The sequence below is a fragment of the Sminthopsis crassicaudata genome, chromosome 5, assembly GCF_048593235.1.
Source record: "Sminthopsis crassicaudata isolate SCR6 chromosome 5, ASM4859323v1, whole genome shotgun sequence".
NCBI lineage: Eukaryota > Metazoa > Chordata > Mammalia > Dasyuromorphia > Dasyuridae > Sminthopsis > Sminthopsis crassicaudata.
The window spans coordinates 35990351-36009620 of NC_133621.1; the positions used below are offsets into that span (position 1 = coordinate 35990351).

The 19270-nt window shown below is 40.0% G+C and overlaps 1 protein-coding gene across 2 annotated transcripts in view; it reads left to right on the forward strand.

The window, feature by feature from the left end:
• The window catches only part of LOC141544528 (collagen alpha-4(VI) chain-like), a 99016-nt gene that overhangs the window by 64832 nt on the left and 14914 nt on the right, over positions 1-19270 (forward strand). For both annotated transcript variants that reach the window (XM_074270825.1, XM_074270826.1), the window contains 12 exons: positions 1226-1288; positions 5727-5789; positions 6322-6384; positions 7953-8015; positions 9332-9382; positions 10376-10411; positions 10504-10566; positions 12194-12256; positions 12677-12712; positions 13484-13520; positions 14055-14066; positions 14163-14656. In XM_074270825.1, the coding sequence (XP_074126926.1) occupies positions 1226-1288; positions 5727-5789; positions 6322-6384; positions 7953-8015; positions 9332-9382; positions 10376-10411; positions 10504-10566; positions 12194-12256; positions 12677-12712; positions 13484-13520; positions 14055-14066; positions 14163-14656 (1044 nt within the window). The remainder of the gene's footprint in view (positions 1-1225; positions 1289-5726; positions 5790-6321; positions 6385-7952; positions 8016-9331; positions 9383-10375; positions 10412-10503; positions 10567-12193; positions 12257-12676; positions 12713-13483; positions 13521-14054; positions 14067-14162; positions 14657-19270) is intronic.

Here is a 19270-nt window from a genome sequence, read left to right on the forward strand (position 1 = left end):
CTTCTAACTCTATCTTCTTCACTGTCCCCTTACACTTGGGCATGTGGCTATTTGCGTCATTGGAGGGAATGCCCACAGGTGGAATTAGAGTTCTGTTGGAATCCTGGATATGACACACGCTGACATAACAATTTATTGTGTGATGAATGGCAAGATACCATTTTTTTTTAACTACTGTAAGTTTTGCTTAAGAGAGACACTGAGGTCACATTAGGTGTCCCATGTTGAGAACAATTAAATGGTCCAGTGCAAAGACTGCTTGAATTGGAGTCAGGAAGACCTGTTCAGATTCTGCCTTGGACATTGACATGGCTGTATCTGTGGGCAGGTCCCTGGATTTCTCTCACCTTCAGTTTGTTCATTTGTAAAATGTAGACACTAACAGCACCTAAATTATCGGTTTGTTGAGGGGATGGAAATAGAGAATATTTGTAAAATGCCCTGAAAACTCAAAGTGATGTAAAAACATTAACTATTATTATCATTTTTGAGAGAATCTATTACGTGAATTCTCATTCTTCTGTCTGTCCTTGAAAGTTAGCTTAGATGAAGGAGAAGTAGAGATTTCTATTTCATTAATTACATGGTTTTCATATGATTTAATGACAATGGTATCAGTGTTATCTACAGAGATTTTTCCTCTTTCCTCCCTAAAGGAAAGATACTGAGACTAGGGAGCAGAAAGAGCTTAACCTAATGTTTTTCCAGAACACCAGATGGAAAGTCCCCATACTTATCCTCCTCCTCCTCTTCCTCTTTCCTCCTCTTCCTCCTCCTTATTTCTGTTTTCTCCAATCCTTTAAATTTTATCCTTTCTAGCAAAGAATGAACCCCACCAGCTGTATTTCTCATTCTTTTAGCTATAGTCCAAAAATACTGTGTAGGAGGGAAAGATTTTGTTCTGGAAGCTGTGGCCCCATTGGAATAATAATAAGTTCCAGGGAAATTCACTTATTTGCTTTGAGAATACCATCCATGAGACTGACCACTTTTATAGATCACACAGTATCTTGCACCCCATGGGATGCATGAATTTTTAAGTGTATTTGATGAAAAACCATAGTGTCCACTAAGAAGAATAGTTGAAACAACCAACATGCTGATCTTATACACTGAATACTTTTTAAAAAGCTGAATGTAATAGTTCACTAAAGAGATGTATATTTTTCTTGCTCCCATTTTTAGCAGCCTGACATCTGTTTCTTCTTTCTGTTCATCTTGGCAGGGTGTGCCTGGAGAAACTGGTATACATGGCTACAGTGGAGTTCCTGGACATCCAGGCTTGGAGGTTGGTCCAATATAGGCTAACTTACCTTTTGTTTTGCTTTTGCTTTATTTTTATTTTTGCTCTCTTCTACTGTTCTTTGATAATTCATTTTAGAAGGCAGTGGATCATTCTCTCTTTTAAGTCTAAATAAAATTGACCTTGGGAATCCTTTTTATTAATGCATTCTGGAAAGTGGAAAGAGCAGCATATTTTTCAGTCTTTCTTAGAATTTACCAAAAAGCTGTCTATAAAGTCAAGTCAACAAGCATATCTTAAGGTGCCTATATGCTAGGCACCTTGCTAAGCCCTGGGAATACAAAGAAAGACAAATATCCTCGCCCTCATGGTGCATCCTATATAAAGGAGGAGTTCAATATGCAAACAGCTGTACACATGTATATGTTATACATAGGTGTCATGTATGTATGTATGTATACATGTGATATAATATGTAAAAAACAATCTCATAGGAAAGGGACAAACATTCAGGAAGACTTTGATCAGGAAGGGCTTCTTTGCAAAGGTGTGATTTTAGCTGAGATTTTAGAAGGAAGCCAAGGCGACCATGAGGCAGAAGAATTAGGCATGGAGGCAGCCAATGAAAATTCCAGGAGTCTGGAGATGGAGTGTTGTGGGGGAGACAGCAAGGAGGTTTCAGAATACTTCAAGAGGAATAAACTGTAAAAAGAATAAGAAAGTAGGAGAGGGCCAGGCTGTCAAGGGTAAAATAGAAATTCAAACAGAATTTTGATTTGATTGTGGAGTTGTTACAGAGTTTGTGTTGAGTGTGTACGGGGGGCAAGGACAGATCTTCTCGGGAGGATGATCACTTTGACAGCGGAGTGGTGGGTGGACTAGAGTGGGGGGGGAGAGACTTGAAACAGAGAAAAACCCAGCAGGCCAAGCGTGGGGTGATGAGGACCCTTCACAGGGTGGCGACAGCATCCTAGGAGGGAGCAGAATGCATGTGAGAGATGTTGCCAAGTTAGAGTTGATAAGACTTGGCAACCGATTATATGCCTATAAAAAAGAGAGATATAAATATGTCCAATGTTCAGGGTCCTATATGTGTGTATGTAAGTATCCTGGGTAGGTCTGTCTGTGTCCCGAGGCAGCTAGGTGCCTCCTGGATAGACGCTGGGTCTGGAGTTAGGAAGACACCTCAGACACTCATTCGCTGGGTGACTCTGGACAAGTCATTTCACCTCACTTTGCCTTAATCCACCGAGGAAGGAAATGTCAAACTCCTCCAGTCTCTGCCAAGAGAAGCCCAGGGACAGTGTTGGTGGGTTGTGGTCCACAGGGGCAAATATGACAGAACAACTGAATAACAGCATCGTATCTATCTGCCCATCTCCCATGAAAAATCTCCAGAATTTCCCATCAATTCACTGGGAAAAATGAGGCAAGCAAGTTGTTTCCAGTTTGTGGAAGAGTAGAGAGAGCTGAATTTCAGATACCTTAGCTAGTGTCTACACAGGGATTTAGGGTTTGCAAGTAGCTTTCTCTGTTTGTGTCATCTGATCTGTGCTCAAGGATCAGGGCCTAGTGTCTATATTTAATATAGAAACTGAGGCCCTGAGAGATGCTGGCCATGGAATTGAAGTCCAGCTCTCAATTACACCATGCTGCCTTCCTTTGCCTCCTAAACAGAAGAACCTAAATTGGAAATCAAGGAAGCTCTACATGAAAGCTTTTAACTGTCCACCTCTTTTCAAAATACCAAATATTGTGGCTGTTAATTGATTGCAAATAATTTAAAATGAAAAGAAAGATTCTGTAAGTAAATTTCAATATTGTGTTGGACCAGTCTCTAGATTTCAAAATTGTATAATCCGTGGCCTGCTTCTTTCATCCTGTGTGACTTTGAGCAAATCTCACTGTAAAATAAGATTATTGGATTCTTCAGGGATTGTTAACCTGGGGAGACGGATCTATGAACTTAAAAAAATTTTTTGATAACTATATTTCAATATAAGTGGTATCCTTTGTATTTCTTTGTATGTATTTTATATATTTTAAAACATTCAGAGAATAGGGTCTATAGCGTCTACCAGACTATGCCAAAGGAACACCTAAAAATCACTAAAGTCCTTTCTATGTCTTATGAGCTCATCAGTTCTTTTACTGAAACTTTCAGATCCAATGATTATCAGCAAGAAAAATGTCACATATGTGAACTAGAGAATATTTAATTACAGATCAAAGTAATCCCATGATTACTTTATCATGGGAATAAATGCCCTAACTTAGGAGGAAGAAACTAGAGGTTTGGGGAAATAGTCATATATGTTCATTAGTTTTATTGAACTGTGCTCTCCCTTTCTTTTCTTATTCTTTATCACAAGGGATGATTCTGTGGAGAGGGAGAGAGAGGCAGATACTTGGAAATGAAAGTCATATAAAAACCATCTCAAAACACACACAGAAAAGAAAAAAAATTATCAGTGGCTTTCGGTAACTTTCTAGCACCCTCTCTCCCACCTGAACCTTCCTCTTTTCCTATCTCTCTCTATATTACAGGGTTTTTTGAGTTGGTAACCATAGTTCTGATGATTCAAGGAGAAATCAATAAAGCCTCTCCATACTTGTACTTTTCCTGTTGAGAGGTAGCTGTGCAGCTCAATTTAGGGAGATAGCTTCCAATATTTCACTCAGTAGCCTGCTTGCCAAAATCAATGAGGCTGAGACCAGAAAGGGGTTCACAGTAGCTCCATGGAAAAATAAAGCATTGAAAATCAATAAGGAAGAGGGGATTAGGGAGAAAATGAGTGACTCTAAATGCACTACATTTGGGGGCTAGTCTGAACAGCAGAAATGGATATTCATTTTGTTGATATTGTGAACATAAGAGTCTCAACCTTTTGCAAACACAGCTCCTCAGCCTTTGTCCTTGACATGTAAGGAGATGTATGGTATTTCTTCAAATGAGTTTCTTTCCTCAGTATTTAAGAAAAATTAGATTGAATTTTTCATGATGACCAATAAAAAGATTGGCCCTGGAAACAAGTAGAGGACAAATACTGGCTTGGTTTTATTCTGTGTCTATGCTTTTAAGCCAATCCAGGAAGCATTTATTAAACTAGAAAAATGATGTTATACACAGGAACTTACTTGACTAAGCATCATTTGGACAGATAACTTCCTTTCTCCTGTTTGCTCTCATTTCTTGCTGTGTATATTTGAATTCTGCCATTACTGAGAGTAGTATAGGCACCCCTCCCTTAATTTCCCCAACTCCTGAGCTCATGCTGGAAAGGTAGATCCCCAGAGGGGCATATATTGTACCATCCTGCTTCCTATAAACCATCCTGCTTATAGGATCCTAGGGGCTAACTCCTGAGGGTAGCTGCCCTCCTAATTCTATAGCTCTTGAGCCCCTATCCCTGTGCCATGATCAGATTAGCCAGCTGACACTATTAACTCTTAACAAAGACATTTACTCCAGTCAAAGCAAGAATAATAATTGTATAGCATTTTATCTATAAACCCATTTTCCAAATAAACACAGTGTCCATAGAAACAGTGAACGCAAAGTTGAATTGTAGTAAGGCATGTGTGGCCAAGGAAATTCAAATCCCTACAACTGTGGGTCTCAATATCCTTTCTCCCTCTCAGGGACAGTCCTCACAAAGTTCAGGGAGATGTAGTATTTGTATGGGATGGAAGCTGACTTTGAGCAAATCACTCAAAGCAATGTGCTAAGCAATGTGGATACAAAGACAACATGAGAAACAGTTCCTTCCCTTAAGGAAATTCTATTTCACAAGAGCAGGTTTTGTACCATGGATCCTTGGGCAGTGTCTGGTGAAACTTATGGACTTCTCACAATAATGACTTTAAATATATAAAATAGAAAATTACAATGGAACTCAATTTCAGGGAAATACAGTTATCAGCATTCTTTTTAGAGAAACAAGTTTAGGGACCCAGGTTAAGAATCCTTATGCTAAAGGGATACAACAGAAATGGGAAAGTATGGACAGGATACATTGAGGAGGGAGAGGGCACTGATCATTAAGAAAATCAGAATGGGCTTCCCAGAGGAGGTGGCCCTCAACCTGGACCTGAGAGTAACTGGGAGTCCAGGATGCAGAGGTGAGTATACAATACATTCCAGGCGTGGGCAGACTTTGTACAGAGCCACAGAGGTTTGGGAGATGGAGTGCATCTATTTGGAAAATAACAAATAAAGTGATTTGCTGAAATATATGGGGAATGAAGGGAGGGAATGTGAAAGCAGGTAGGAAAGTTAAGGAGCAGTTTGTGAAGAGCCTTAAGTGCTGTTTTGTCTGGCCTGAGACTTTCAGGGCCAACATCAGGACTATTCTTATAAACAGAGAGAGCCTGCCTCAGCGGTATTTGTCATTCGTCAGTTATCACGACCACTTTATAGTTGGGTAAGAGCCTGCTCACATTTGGCAAAGTTAGCAACATCTCTTATTCATTTTTGACTCAGGGTCCAAGAGGTGAACAAGGATTCCCAGGAATGGCTGGACAACAGGGCTTACCAGGAGAACAGGTGGGTTTGTAAAGGAAATTTTCCCATCCCTTCTGTCTTAAGCTCTTTTGTGTGAGGGATTCCAGATAACTCTTGTACGCCTCCAAGCTTCTTTAGCCTGTTAAGTGTATGTCAAAGACTGGATATAGAAAATTTCCACAATAGAATAGTCCTTGTCTCACCTGTAACCCAGGTTTTGGTGAACAATGGACCTTTTTGCTTGTTTTCAAAAAATGCATTTATTATTTATTTTTAACAATCATTTTTGAAAAATTCTCTCTTTGCTTTCCTCACCTTCCCCATCCACAAGAAGAAAAGCACTGGAATAGCATAGGTTTTGAGAGAATTGAATAGACAATTAAAATAGCCAGTCCTGACTGAGCATCTCCGGTAACAGCTGGGCCAGTTCTAGAAAGGTGACAGCAGGAATGCCATCCATGGGGAGAATTGAATCAAATGCTCTCCCCATATTTCCAGGAGAGTGCCCTTGGTCGGTTAAGAGCTTGGTCACAGCTCAGGTTTCATGTGCTCTTACACGATCCATCTGTTTCAGGGGAAGCCTGGGCTGCAAGGCCCGCTTGGTCCTAAAGGAGGCATTGGGCCCAGAGGAGCGAAGGTAAGCACCAGCCAGACTCTTCCCAATTTGCTAATTAGCAAAGCAGTTTGTGTTATGTTTATTTGATCGATTCTAGTCTTGCCTACTACACAGAGGGCCCCGAACAGGGCCAATTAACAAGACTGGCCCTGCCCTTTCCGTACCACAGCAGAGGAACTACAGTCTTACGCTACACAGATACAAACGGATGAGTGCATTTGTACTGATCCATCACTCCTAAGCATTTATTAAGCACCTTCTATTTGTCAGTGATAGTCACTGGGGATACACAGATAAAAACGCAACAGAAACTTACATTCAAATGGGGCATACAATGTGGGCCCACTGAAGTATATATAAGATACCCACAGTGCACAGCCTTTTAAGGAAGGGGTTCTGTTAACTGGAGAAAACAGGAAAGATCCCATGAAAGAGATTGCACAAGAGAATTGTCAATCAAGTCAAGTCCACATACATTTATTAAATACCTGTTACGTGCCAGGTACTCTGCTAGTACTGGGAGTTAAAAAGAAAATCATTAATTTGGCCCCTGCTCTCAGGACAGGTTTGAAGAGTCGAAGAGGGAGAACATTCTAGGCAGGGACGTGGAGGATGGAATCGAGTGTTGGGCCTGGGGAATAAACAGCTTGGCTCCATGAGGGTAACTCCTGAAGGAGAGTTACCCCAAAGGAGAGGGTTTCAAATGCCAGAAGAGAGAAGGGATGAATAGGGGCTGAAATGTTCAATGTCAGTATTTACATTTCAAATATCAGAAATTCTGCATTTAGGACCACTGATAAAAGTTAGATTTTTCAAACTATACTATATACCAAATTTTTATCTATGTATAATCATGCCTTTTTTAATAGTTGTGATTTTGTCAGTATAGGAAATTTAAAATAAAGAATTTCTTTCTATTAATGTAGATCAAACACTGCTCTGCAACTGTATATACACATGTATATTTATGTATCTACACAATGCACTTATATAGCATAGACATATATATAAATTTATAGATATACAGGATGTCCCAGAAATGCAGCTTTGAACTTTAATAATATGTGCACCTGTATTAATATATCTATGTACATATAATACATACAAATGTATACATGAATATATGCTTGCCTAAATAAATATAAATGGATATAAATGTTCCATCTATTGCTCGATATGTTTGAGTATATAATCGATACATATGTATAAACATACACACATATGTATATATATAAAATACAGTAACTAGCACTCCATTAAAGTTCTACTCCATTTATTCTTTATGATTCATTATGGTATACAACTGATCCCGTGTTCTAAAAGTCCATTATGTTAGCAGAGAAGATGTAGCAGATTCTGTAGATCTGGGAAGATGAAGAGGAGCCCAATGACATCTGAGACCCAGCCTAACTAATTTTAGAGGTTCCCTGCACTTCCGTCCCTGCGTGTGTGTGTGTGTGTGTGTGTGTGTGTGTGTGTGTGTGTGTGTGTGTGTGTGAAGTGTGGCCATTGGCAAGATGAAGTATACCAAGTTGCAAGGTTGGACCACAAGATAAAATTAATTTCATGTTTAATTTATGTTCCCAAAGGGGGAGCTTGGTTATGCGGGAGAAAATGGCATGGTGGGACCGCAAGGACCAAGAGGGCAGCCTGTGAGTCTCGCTTTTCTGTTTTGGAATCTTGGACCAACTCATAGATAAACACATTTCTCATTTGTTAGTTGTTTCTCTTTCTCTTTTGGGTATTCTTAATCTCTTCTTCAGTAAATGACTTATTAAATATGAGTCACTAATCTGTCATGGCTAACCTTGAGGGTCAAATCACAATGAGAAGATTAAAACATTGGGAATTGCCTTCCTTTTTTCCTTCTCATTAAAATCCTCCCACTTAAAGTACAATCATCCTTTCCAAGTCCTCATTCCTGTTGATTCCCAGAATTCTATGGGTGAAATTCTCCAAAATACATAATTTAGACCTAAGGGATGGCCATCCTAGTGGATGCTCATTGCACATCTTATACTCATAAGAGAGAAGATTTAGCACCCCATTTTTGGACGTCATTCTCATCAGCTTTAGCTTTCTTGGTACAACACCTTCTAGGTTTCTCTCTTGTTTTTTAGTTCCCTCTTTGTTTCTGGTTCTCCAGCTAAAAATTGGCTAAAATTTCCTGTCTTTCATCTTACCGCTTGTGTTCAGGAAAGATACAGAATTGTGTGGCCGCCATATCACCTTTCCCCAGTTTTTCCTTTTTCTCCATCTTGGCATGAAGTTTAAACTAAATGACTTGTAAGCTTCTGTATAGAAATCCAGTCATGTCCAACTCTTTGTGATTCCATATGGGATTTTGTTGTCAAAGATACTGGAGTGATTTACCATTTTCTTCTCCAGTGGATTAAGGCAAACAGGCCGAGAGACTTGCCTAGTGTCATATAACTAGCCATGTGTCTGACACCAAGTTTGAACTCAGCTCTTCCTGCCTGCAGGCTCTAGACAGTGAGCCAGGTACCTACCTGCCTTCTTTCAAGTTAGATGGCATCAGAGGTAGAGTACTGGACTTGGAATCAGTAAGAATTGAATTAAAATCTTCCTGTAGTTAATTATGTGAAGGGGGGCAAGTTACTTCTTTTCTCATTGTTTTCATTTGTTAGATAAAGGGATTATGTCTCTTCTCCAGATGGATCTATAATCCTAAATCATCAAGTTTTCTTTTTATTTTGTCACATAGAAAAGCAGACCTTTTGTTTGAGGACACTATTTGAACCTTCTTATATGATTCCAGGGTCCAGACTCTTTGACTCCTAAATAATAATTTTTTTAACCCAAAGAGTAGCTTAATTGCCTAGTCTGAATCTAGTTATTAGATATCTAACTTCCCCAATTATACTGTTGTATCATGAAACCAAGAAAGACTCAGGTATCAGAGTGACCTTATTAATCAACTCTTCTCTTTATGCTTTTGTTTTCTTAGGGTTTGGATGGCAATGATGGATATGGCCATCCAGGAAGAAAAGGAGCTAAGGTAAATTCAAATTATTCATTTACTCTGAATCAGAGACATCTCTTCCTTGAAGGAAAGTGTGATCCAATTTAGTGCCGGACTCACAACTACATTCTTGCATAACAAACTGATGGATTAAAGCTAATACTATTTTGTCTTAAAACTTAGCTTCTAAATTTCTTTTTCCCCAAAAAAGTTTGTAGTAGAAAAGACAAAGGGTGTGCTTGATTGCTTTTTTATTTAGAGTTCTTTGGTCCTCTGTACTTATATAGCCAGAGCCGGATGCACGGCCTTAGGGATCATTTTTCTAGATCATTCACTTTACAGATGAAGCAACTGAGACCAAGAAAATTGAAGAGGTTTACCAATAACAATGCTTTAACTAGAAGATGAATCACTTAACTCCTTCTTTCTACTGTCTTGGAAGTCTAACTGGTCTTCCAGTGGAGAGCTAGTTGAGTGAGGTATCCTGGTTAGAAATCAAGTTAATGAGTTATTTATGGAGAATCCCTAGACTGATAAATTGAGAGCTGGAAAGGAGCTTAAACACTCCTGACTCCAACCTCATTCATTTTACAAACCCTGGGGTCATGGGCCAATAGATTCTCCTGAATTTTTCTAGACATCACGCAATGCTTCTGGTCAACAGCTGTAGCTCTCCCTTATGCTTCCAAAGATAGTATTTGACTTGCCCTTGCTTACTGTTGGATCAGGCCTGAAGTATCTGAAAAAAAATTCCTAATGAAGAAAACCCTGGATAGATATCAGGCTGAAGGAGGGAAATTTTGTAAAAATCATTTGAAAATTATTTTATCTTGAACTGTAGAAATGAAATATGGTCCCTCAAGTGTGGTGGGAAACAGGAAAGCTCTCTGTAGTTGTTTTTCCTGGCAGTGGTTCTCTGTCTCATTACTCACAATTAAAATCTATTTTACCTTTTCCCTTGAAGAAGCTCATAGCAAAGGCTTAATTTAAAATGTATCAAGTCAAATTTTCTGTTGTTCTTCATACTAGGGTGACCCTGGCTTTCCTGGATATCCTGGTGTACAAGTAAGTCAGCTGGCTTGTGGGAAATGCTATTCATTTTTTGATGGTTATTTCACCTTCCTTTTTTCTTAAGAATCTGGCTTAAATCTCTAAAGGGGGAAGATGGTGAGAAAGGTCAACCAGGAAACCAAGGACCAAAGGGTTTTCCAGGGAAAAGGGTAAGTCCCAGAGGATGCAATGCATGTAACACAGAGAGACCATGTACAAGATTCTTTAGGAGGCACCCTGGGTCTTTGGAGTTGGAAGGTTTTCAAGGAATCCTCTAACATTTCCCTTTTTTAAACCTTCCCTCAACCTTCTTCTCTGAGCACACAGCTTTCCCCTGGGCAAAATCACTTAACAATAAATTTGGAGACTTTAAAAAAAAATTTGGATACTTATTAGGACCATATCAGAAAGGGTGGAAGAGAAGGCCTCAGAACAGACCATCTTGCCCTGAAATTCTCTGTCTTTTCTTTCTGCTAAGACATTTTCTGTCATGCTGACCTTACAGAGAGATAGCCATCTAAGTGGTACAACTTGAGATTGACCAGCTGTGGCTTTCTGGCTCACTCCCTGCCAAATCCTTCCTTCATTACCTTTTATAGGGACTAACTTGTATTTAAATTTCACATTAAAGACCGTAGGCTGTAAGTCCACTGAAATCTTACTCTGGTTCCTGGTCATGGCATGTGGGTGACCTTGGTCTCTGAAAAGGCCGTATCGATGGAGGGCAAGTTTCAGTGGGTCTTGCCAAAGTGAACAAGTTTGAGTTTGTTCCTATATTATTCTTCATTGAAAGATAAACCGAGATAAGTTCTAAGAGGTTCAACAAAAATTGAAGACTTTTTTGGACCACAGCAAGGCTAGAAACTGTTCCAAGGAGTCCCAAGCAGAGTTTTGGAGTTAGTCTCCTCACTGACAAAAATCACAGATCTTGGGTAATGCAGAAGTGCCTGAAAGATATAGTGTGGTGGGTGCTGAGAATACACCAGGTGAGATTGTGGGAAGTCAGGCCCAACTCAACACAGCAGGAACATTCCCAATAAGCCTTTGCCCATTCTCCTTTGAAAATAAAATACTAGTGAAGAAAGAGCTCCTCGGCAGTCCGTTCCATTTGGGGACAGTTCTATTTTATGTGAACCCTACTGTTTCTCTACTTCCCCTTTCCTCCCCATTTCTGCCCTCTGGGGCCAGGCAGGACAAACCTAATCCTTCCTCATGACAGCCTTTTAGATTTGGAAGACAGCCATCCTATCTTCTCCAAGTGGCCTGGTTCTGAGTCTCCTCACCATCTTGGATGACTTTCTCTAGCTATGCTCTAGCTTCTCCATGTCCTTTTAAAATGTGGTCCCCAGAATTAAACATTATATTACAGGTGTGCTCTGGTCAGGGCATTCTACCTGTACACCTGACCTAAGCATCATTTGGGGGCTTTTCTCTCAGGCTCTGCAAATAGATTCCCTTAGCTTGGAGGAAATCCCTCTTTGATGGTCATTTACTCTTCTTTGCAAGTGCATTTCACACTTGAAAGGCATCTTTTTAAAAATTTGCCTCAAAGAAGTCTGGGTGTTTCTATTGAAAGGCAAACTTTGTTCCACTTCTCATTTTCCACACACTAGGGGCTGATTCACAGGATTCCTTTTCTGTAATACAATTCTTGGACTTTAAGTCAAGCTTATTAACCCAGGTTTGCAAGGATATGGTGGGGCTTTCAGTGCTGGGAGCAGGACAAATAGTTTCTGAAAAGGTAATAAAGATGGTACCAAGGAAGAAAGCTTATGACTTTGGTTTGATTTTCTTTAGGGAAATTCTGGCTTACCTGGGCTACATGGATCACCAGGAGATCCAGGGCCACCTGGACCAATGGTAACATTTCATTTAGCTAGATATTTGATATAAAAATACTGAATATAGGAAGCCTTTTATATGAAAAGGAACTTTTAAGAGCATGCTTCTTGCTTCCTGTTACAACTTCCAAACACTGACCTGTTAGGTCTCAGAGATACTGAGAGATATTATCCTTCATTGAAAGATAAACCGAGATAAGTTCTAAGAGGTTCAACAAAAATTGAAGACTTTTTTGAGCTTGGGGGTTGGTGAAGGGATGGAGTCTACTTTAATCCTAATTCTACCTTTGAAGAACTCAGATTCTCTCACAGCAGACAGGAGTATACCTTAGCATGTACCAAAGAGAGGCAAGATGCTCAGGTGGGGGAGAGGAGGAGACAAAACTTACAGTGCTTTGTGAAATCCAGCCTTCTAAACTCTGGGTTCTCTTCTTTTCAGGGCACCAAGGGATCAAAGGGATTGACAGACATGACGGTGAGTGATGATCTCAGTTCTGAATTTCATTCCATCCAGCGAGTGTCTGGTTCAGTGAAAGCTGTTTGCTTTTATTCATTATAGATCAGCTTATCTCTCAGAAAGATTCCTTAGCTTCTCTCCTTGTGAGGTATCCCGCTATTAAAAAGGTCCCTTGATGCATATGATAACTTTGTTCCTAAAAAACTAAGTATAAATCAGTGGCTGTTTTGGGGAGAAAGAAATATATGGTTTGGGTCCACCCTAGATGATGCTTCTGTTTAATCATGCCTGAATCTTTGGATCCTGTTTGGGGCTTTCTTGGCAAAGATCCTGGAGGGCTTTGCCATTTCTTGCTCTACCTCATTTTACAGATGAGGAAACTGAGGCAGGAAGGGTGGAGTGATTTGCCCAGGATCACACAGCTAGATTTAAATTCCACTGGGGAAGAGTTAATAGAACAAACAAAAATATACTATGACATAGCTAATGTCAGTTTGTGGTTTTCCAAGCCAATATCTGCCCTGCAGGGATCCATTTCTCTTTGAGTTTGACACTGCTAGAAATGGCAGCACCCTGCACTGGTAGAGGGCATTTCCTCACTCAGGAATTCTCTGTCCCAAAGAAACCACAGTTTCACATCCCCATTCCCATCCCTACAGCCTTAGGATTCCTACAGGAAAAAAAAACTTGAGTGTTGATTTATGAAATATCTCTAAATTCTGTTCAACATTTCTAAATCACACATTTTCCTGCTTTTGTAACTTTCTTTTGCTCCTTTTTCTTAAACAGCCTTGCGACATCGTTGACTTTGCACAGAAAAACTGCCGTGAGTAACCCAACCATTCCCTGTCCTCTGTGGGCAGATTTCCTGCTTGAGTGGAGGGGCCCAGCCCCCTGGAACAGCCTCAGTCATGAAGACAATGATGAGCCACTGAAGCTTCTTGAGCAGGGAAATGGAATGATTAAACCTGGGCTTTGGGATTTTCTATTCAGCAGCTACTGGGGAGGAGATTTTACGCCAGGATATTTTTATTCTGCTAAAAACCTATTTTCCCTAGCACCAAGGGAAGTTAGCTTTGTTTGTGACACATAATCAAGTTCAATTTACATGCCCTGGCTTTCTTCCTTGCCTTGTAGCTTTCCATTCCACTATTGTTCAAAAAAGTTCTAGTGTGAGTTCCTCCTTTCTGAGGGCTATCTGCCTTGTATGGTTCACGTCTAAATCTTTAAGAAGTTAGATTTTGTGGCTGTGAAGGAAAGCTTCTTGGGTTTCCTACTAAAAGTATGAAAAATAAAAGAGATGCTTCTTGTCAAAAACCAATTATACCATTTTTTCTTTTTTTCTTCCTTTCCTTTCCAGCTTGTTCATCATGTAAGTAACTTTGTGACTTTTTTTTCTTGCTTAAAAACATGGGATTTTCTGAGCTGTCACTAAAGTCTTAGTTATTTGTTATTTTTTCTTTTCAAGATGAAGACAAATGTCCAGTGTTCCCAACTGAGGTGGTCTTTGCTCTGGACATGTCCGAAGGTGTCACAGAGTCAGCATTTGAGAGGATGAGGGACATTTTGCTGTTACTGTTAAGGCGGATGAGCATCAGCCAAAACAACTGTCCAACTGATGCCCGGGTGGCCATTGTCTCATATGGTACCAAAATGCATTACTTGGTCCGCTTCTCGGACTTTCAGAACAAAAACTCACTCCTCCAAGCCATCAGGAACATACCTTTGGAACAGTCAGCGGGCCAGCGGGACCTCGGCGCTGCCCTGAGATTTGTGGCCAGAAATGTCTTCAAACGCATTCGTCGGGGCGTCCTCATGAGGAAGGTCGCCATCTTCCTGGTGGCGGGCCCGTGCTCTGATGCCGCTTCCATCAGCACGGCCATGCTGGAGTTCAGCGCCTTGGACGTCATTCCCTCTGTGATCGCCTTTGATGATGATCCCCTCTTACGGCAGGCCTTGTCGGTGAGCTGAGTCTGGGGGCCCGCCAGGAGTGGGGGGCAGAAAGGGACCTTGGGAAGGCCAGGGCTCACTGCAAGAAATGTACAGCAAGGATAAAACAAGCCTTTTATAGAGGGAATGTTCTTATAGTGGGAAGGGCAGTCAGGGAAGGAAATGGGGATGAGGCACCAGAACTGGTGGGCTTTGGTAGGGCTCTTCTCTGGGGGTTTGGTGGTTATTCATGCTATGGGGATGAGGGGAAGACTTCAGGGACCAGATATTGAGCAATATTCAAGCTTGTAAAAATGAAAAAATGAGCTATCACTCATGGCCTTACTTCAATAGGGTCACTGGAAGGTGTGATGGCTTCTTAATTTAGTGGGATGGTTTTGGGGTCCTTTCAAAAAGAGAGGAGAGCTTTGGGTTAGTACATATCAGCTTTTCAATAAGCATTTATTTGGCACCTACTATGTTCCTGACACTGTTTTAGGGAAGGACTAGGTAGTGCACAAATGCCTACAGTAGGTCAGCATGACTGCAATGAGCAGTGGCTCTAGAGAGAGGATTGGGATTCAGATCCCACCTCTGGCCCTTCTACCTATTTAACTTGGCTTCCCATCCTTGGGTCTCAGTCCCTTTAGCATGTGAGAATTCCTCCTTCAGACTGAGGACCCAATGTTCCTAACTCTAGTTTTAAATGCACAGCAGGGTCACCCAGAGGGAAACATTTGGGAATAATGTGTTCCGCCAAAGAGGAGGTAGCCTTCCCTTCCAGATGTTCTGTTAATGAATTCAGACTTACCTCTCTCTCCATGCGTCCCTTGTGATGATCAAGTGGCTCGTGTGCAAACTTGCCGTATTCACGGCTGTCTGAGGAGTTAGCAGGCAATAAAAATGGGGTCTTTGATAAAATACCGGGGCTTCCACAGACCCTTACCGTGTCCACGGGCCCCCTGCGAGCATTCTGATGAGCAGAGGCTGCTGTAACTTAACTTTCCTTTTGTTTTGTTTCTCAAAAGTTAGAGTTTTGTTGTTGTTGGAGTATTTTGGAGAGAAGGAGAGATTTCATTGATTCAGCAAATAGGAGATGTATGTCCTTGTGTCAAGGAGATAGATTGTGAACAGGATGCCTAAGCAGAACCAGGACTGGGGATGTGCTTTAAGGAAGTGTTTTGTGCATTGGCAAAGCTTATCTTTTTGGAGCTAGTCTCTTCTTGGCAGAGGACCCTGGGAACAAAGAAGCTGGACTCCCAGAGATTAGCCTATGCGCAAAGATCAGAGGAAGGAGACCAAGGGAGCTCCCCCAGAAGGCTCCCCTCCTCATCTCATTTTCTAGCCTAACCCCTGTTTAGCTCAAGTCAGAAGTCTGAACTGTCTCATTTCTCCTAAATCTCTTTTTCTCAATTCCTGGACTTTTCCGGGAAGAGATTCTGACAATTTGAATGGTTTCTCTTGATTGTTGTTTCATTTTTCATCCTGATCAACCCAAGATGGTAGCTTGAACCTAATCTCCTTCTGTGATTTGTTTAGCATTCTTGACCACCCTCACTTCTTTTGAACCTAATCCATTGACCTACTAGGAAGAGTATACGTTCTTTTCTCCAATAGTAAAGTCATTAATGTTTATAACATGGAGTCTCCTTGTCCTTTCCAAGTTGGCTATGGTTAGTAAATCTTCTACTTAAGTTTTGAGCTTGAACCAATAAACCAATTATTTGTGTCCTTTTAAATATTTCATCCAGAGCAGCCCAAAGCTTCTCTTTCATGCAGATGAGCTCAGGTTAAAATTTTTAAAAATCTAAGTGGGAATAAATGACTCTTTGAGATTTACTCCCAGAGTAAAACTATATTCTCCTATGAAATTCCTTATAATACTACTGCCCAAGGCAGAATATTGAGCTAGATGATTATTAGTTTGCCCAATATTGCTCAGCAGAGGTCACAATGGCTGGCTTAGCTAGGACCTTTTCTCGAGCTCTCTATTCTTCATCATCCCCTCTTTTTTTCGGAGAATGAAGGAAAAACCCACGTTTCCTGGGGTAAACCATTTGTATGATTAGAAGTGATGAAATAGCTCAAGAGAATTTTAGTTCCCTTGAAGGTCCCAGTACCAAATGGTCTCCCTTCTCTGCAAAGCTTAAAAACAAAATAACCAAACAAAAAAATCTAACTATCTTAAAATACAGATTGCAAATAGGATTCATAAAATTCTCTGAGCTCCCAGGCAATCTGTTGATTACCAGTTGACTACCAGACAGTTAATTTTAATCAGTTTCCCACAGGTTTTCCCTCTCTCAAAGCAAAAGCACAGGTTACAGTTAAAATTATCTTACCTTTATATGGCAAATCCCTCTTATAAATAGTTTTATTTTTTCTTATTCATAATGTATATTAACTTTAAAATTAAAAAAAGCTTAATAGCTTTAAATTTTCAAAATACATGTAAAGATAATTTTCAACATTTACCCTTGCAAAACTTTGTGTTCCAAATTCCCCCCCCCCACACACACACTGTGGTCCTTACCCCTTTCCCCAGATGACAAGCAATCCAATATATGTTAAATATGTGCAATTCTCTTATATATCCATAATTATCTGCTGCACAAGAAAAATCAGATCAAAAAGAAAAAAATGAGAAAGAAAATAAAATGCAAGCAAAGAACAACAAAAAAGTGAAAATACTATGTTATGATTCACACTCAGTTCCCACAGTCCTCTATTAGAAGCAGATGGTTCTCTCCATCACAAGATCATTAGAACTGGCAAGAATCATCTCACTGTTGAAAAAGGCCACATCCATCAGAATTGATGATTGTATAATCTCCTTGTTGCTGTGGTCAATGATCTCGTGGTTCTGCTCATTTCACTCAGCATCAGTTCATGTAAGTCTCTCCAGGCCTCCCTGAAATCATCCTGATGGTCATTTCTTTCAGAACAATAATATACCATAATATTCATGTACCATAACTTATTCAGACATTCCCCAACTGATGGGCATCCACTCAATTTCCAGTTTCTGGCCACTACCAAAAGGGCTGCCACAAACATTTTTGCACATGTGGGTCCCTTTCCCTCTTTTAAGATCTCTTTGGAACATAAGCCCAGTAGAAACACTGATGGGTCAAAGGGTGTGCACTGTTTGATAGCCCTTTGGGTATAGTTCCAAATTGCTCTCCAGGATGGTTGGATCATTTCACAACTCCACCAACAATATATTAATGTCCCAGTTTTCCCACATCCCCTTCAACATTTATCATTATCTTAGTCAATCTGAGAGGTGTGTAAGGTCTCAGAGTTGTCTTAATTTGCATTTCTCTAATCTAGTGAGTTAGAGCATTTTTTCATAAGACCAGAAATGGGTAAACCATTAAAAAAATATAAATCTCATGTAAGTAAGACTTTAAAATATTAGATTTTAGCAATGAATATTAGTCTCATTATTAAATAGTAGAGAGAATGAGAGGGGGAGGAGGGATACACACATGTGTGTATGTATGTATATATATATATATATATATATATATATATATATATATATATATATATATATATATATATATATATATATATATATATATGTATATATGAGCATAGGAACCCACTGATTGGATACTTTGAAAATTTAGTGTCATAGGGAATTGTAGAGCTCATTTGTGCCAAAGCCTTAGTTTTACAGATGACGAAGACCAAAACCCAAGAGGAAAGAATGACATTTCAGGATTCCATAAGTTATATCAAATGGATGCAGGATTTAAAACTGGTCCTTTGACGCTAATAAATGTGAGTTATTATGACGTCATCATCTTCATTGCTTTCATCATCATTGTCATAAAGAACGAACATATTTTTAAAACTTTATTGGTTAATAAAAAAAAAGGAATGGTTCTTGCTAACTAAAAGCATGTGAATGTCCCTGATAATTCTGTGCAATAGTTGGGGAGGCAGAGGGACAAAGATGTGGCAGTATTTCCAGTGAGCTTGGATAGTCTCGTAGGATCAGTCATGAAGTCCTTGTTGGGGTGTGTGTGTGTGTGTGTGTGTTTGTCTATCTCCATCTGAACTGAGCCTGGTCAGGAATAGGTAAAAACCAAATTATTTCTCTTCCTATTGGCTTTGTCTAGAAATGCTTGCTGACCTAGTGAGTTTTCCTCTTCCTTCTCCAGGATTATTATTGTGTTGTTTTTATTCAAAACCATAACCATATGTATCCTCTGGCAAAAAAGAACACTGATGACTTTGCACTAAAAAAGCTCCATCTAAAGAAGCCAGCCTCTCCCCCAAATGACAGGATGTGAGAGTGGGAGGGAGCCTAGGTAGTCCTTAAATCTGTTTTACAAATGGAAACTAAGGTGCCAATAGAAGTAGCTTAACCAAGGTCACACTGCTGAGAAATTAATGAAGTCGGGACTCATGCATTTCTTGCTTTTGTTTTGTTTGATCAGGATTGTTCTCCCTATTTCTCTTCCTTTCTATCTCTTTCTCTGTTCCTCCTGTTTCTCTCTCTCTCTCTCTCTCTCTCTCTCTCTCTCTCTCTCTCTCTCTCTCTCTCTCTATATATATATATATATATATATATATATATATATGTGTGTGTGTGTGTGTGTGTGTGTGTGTGTGTGTGTGTGTGTGTGTATGTGA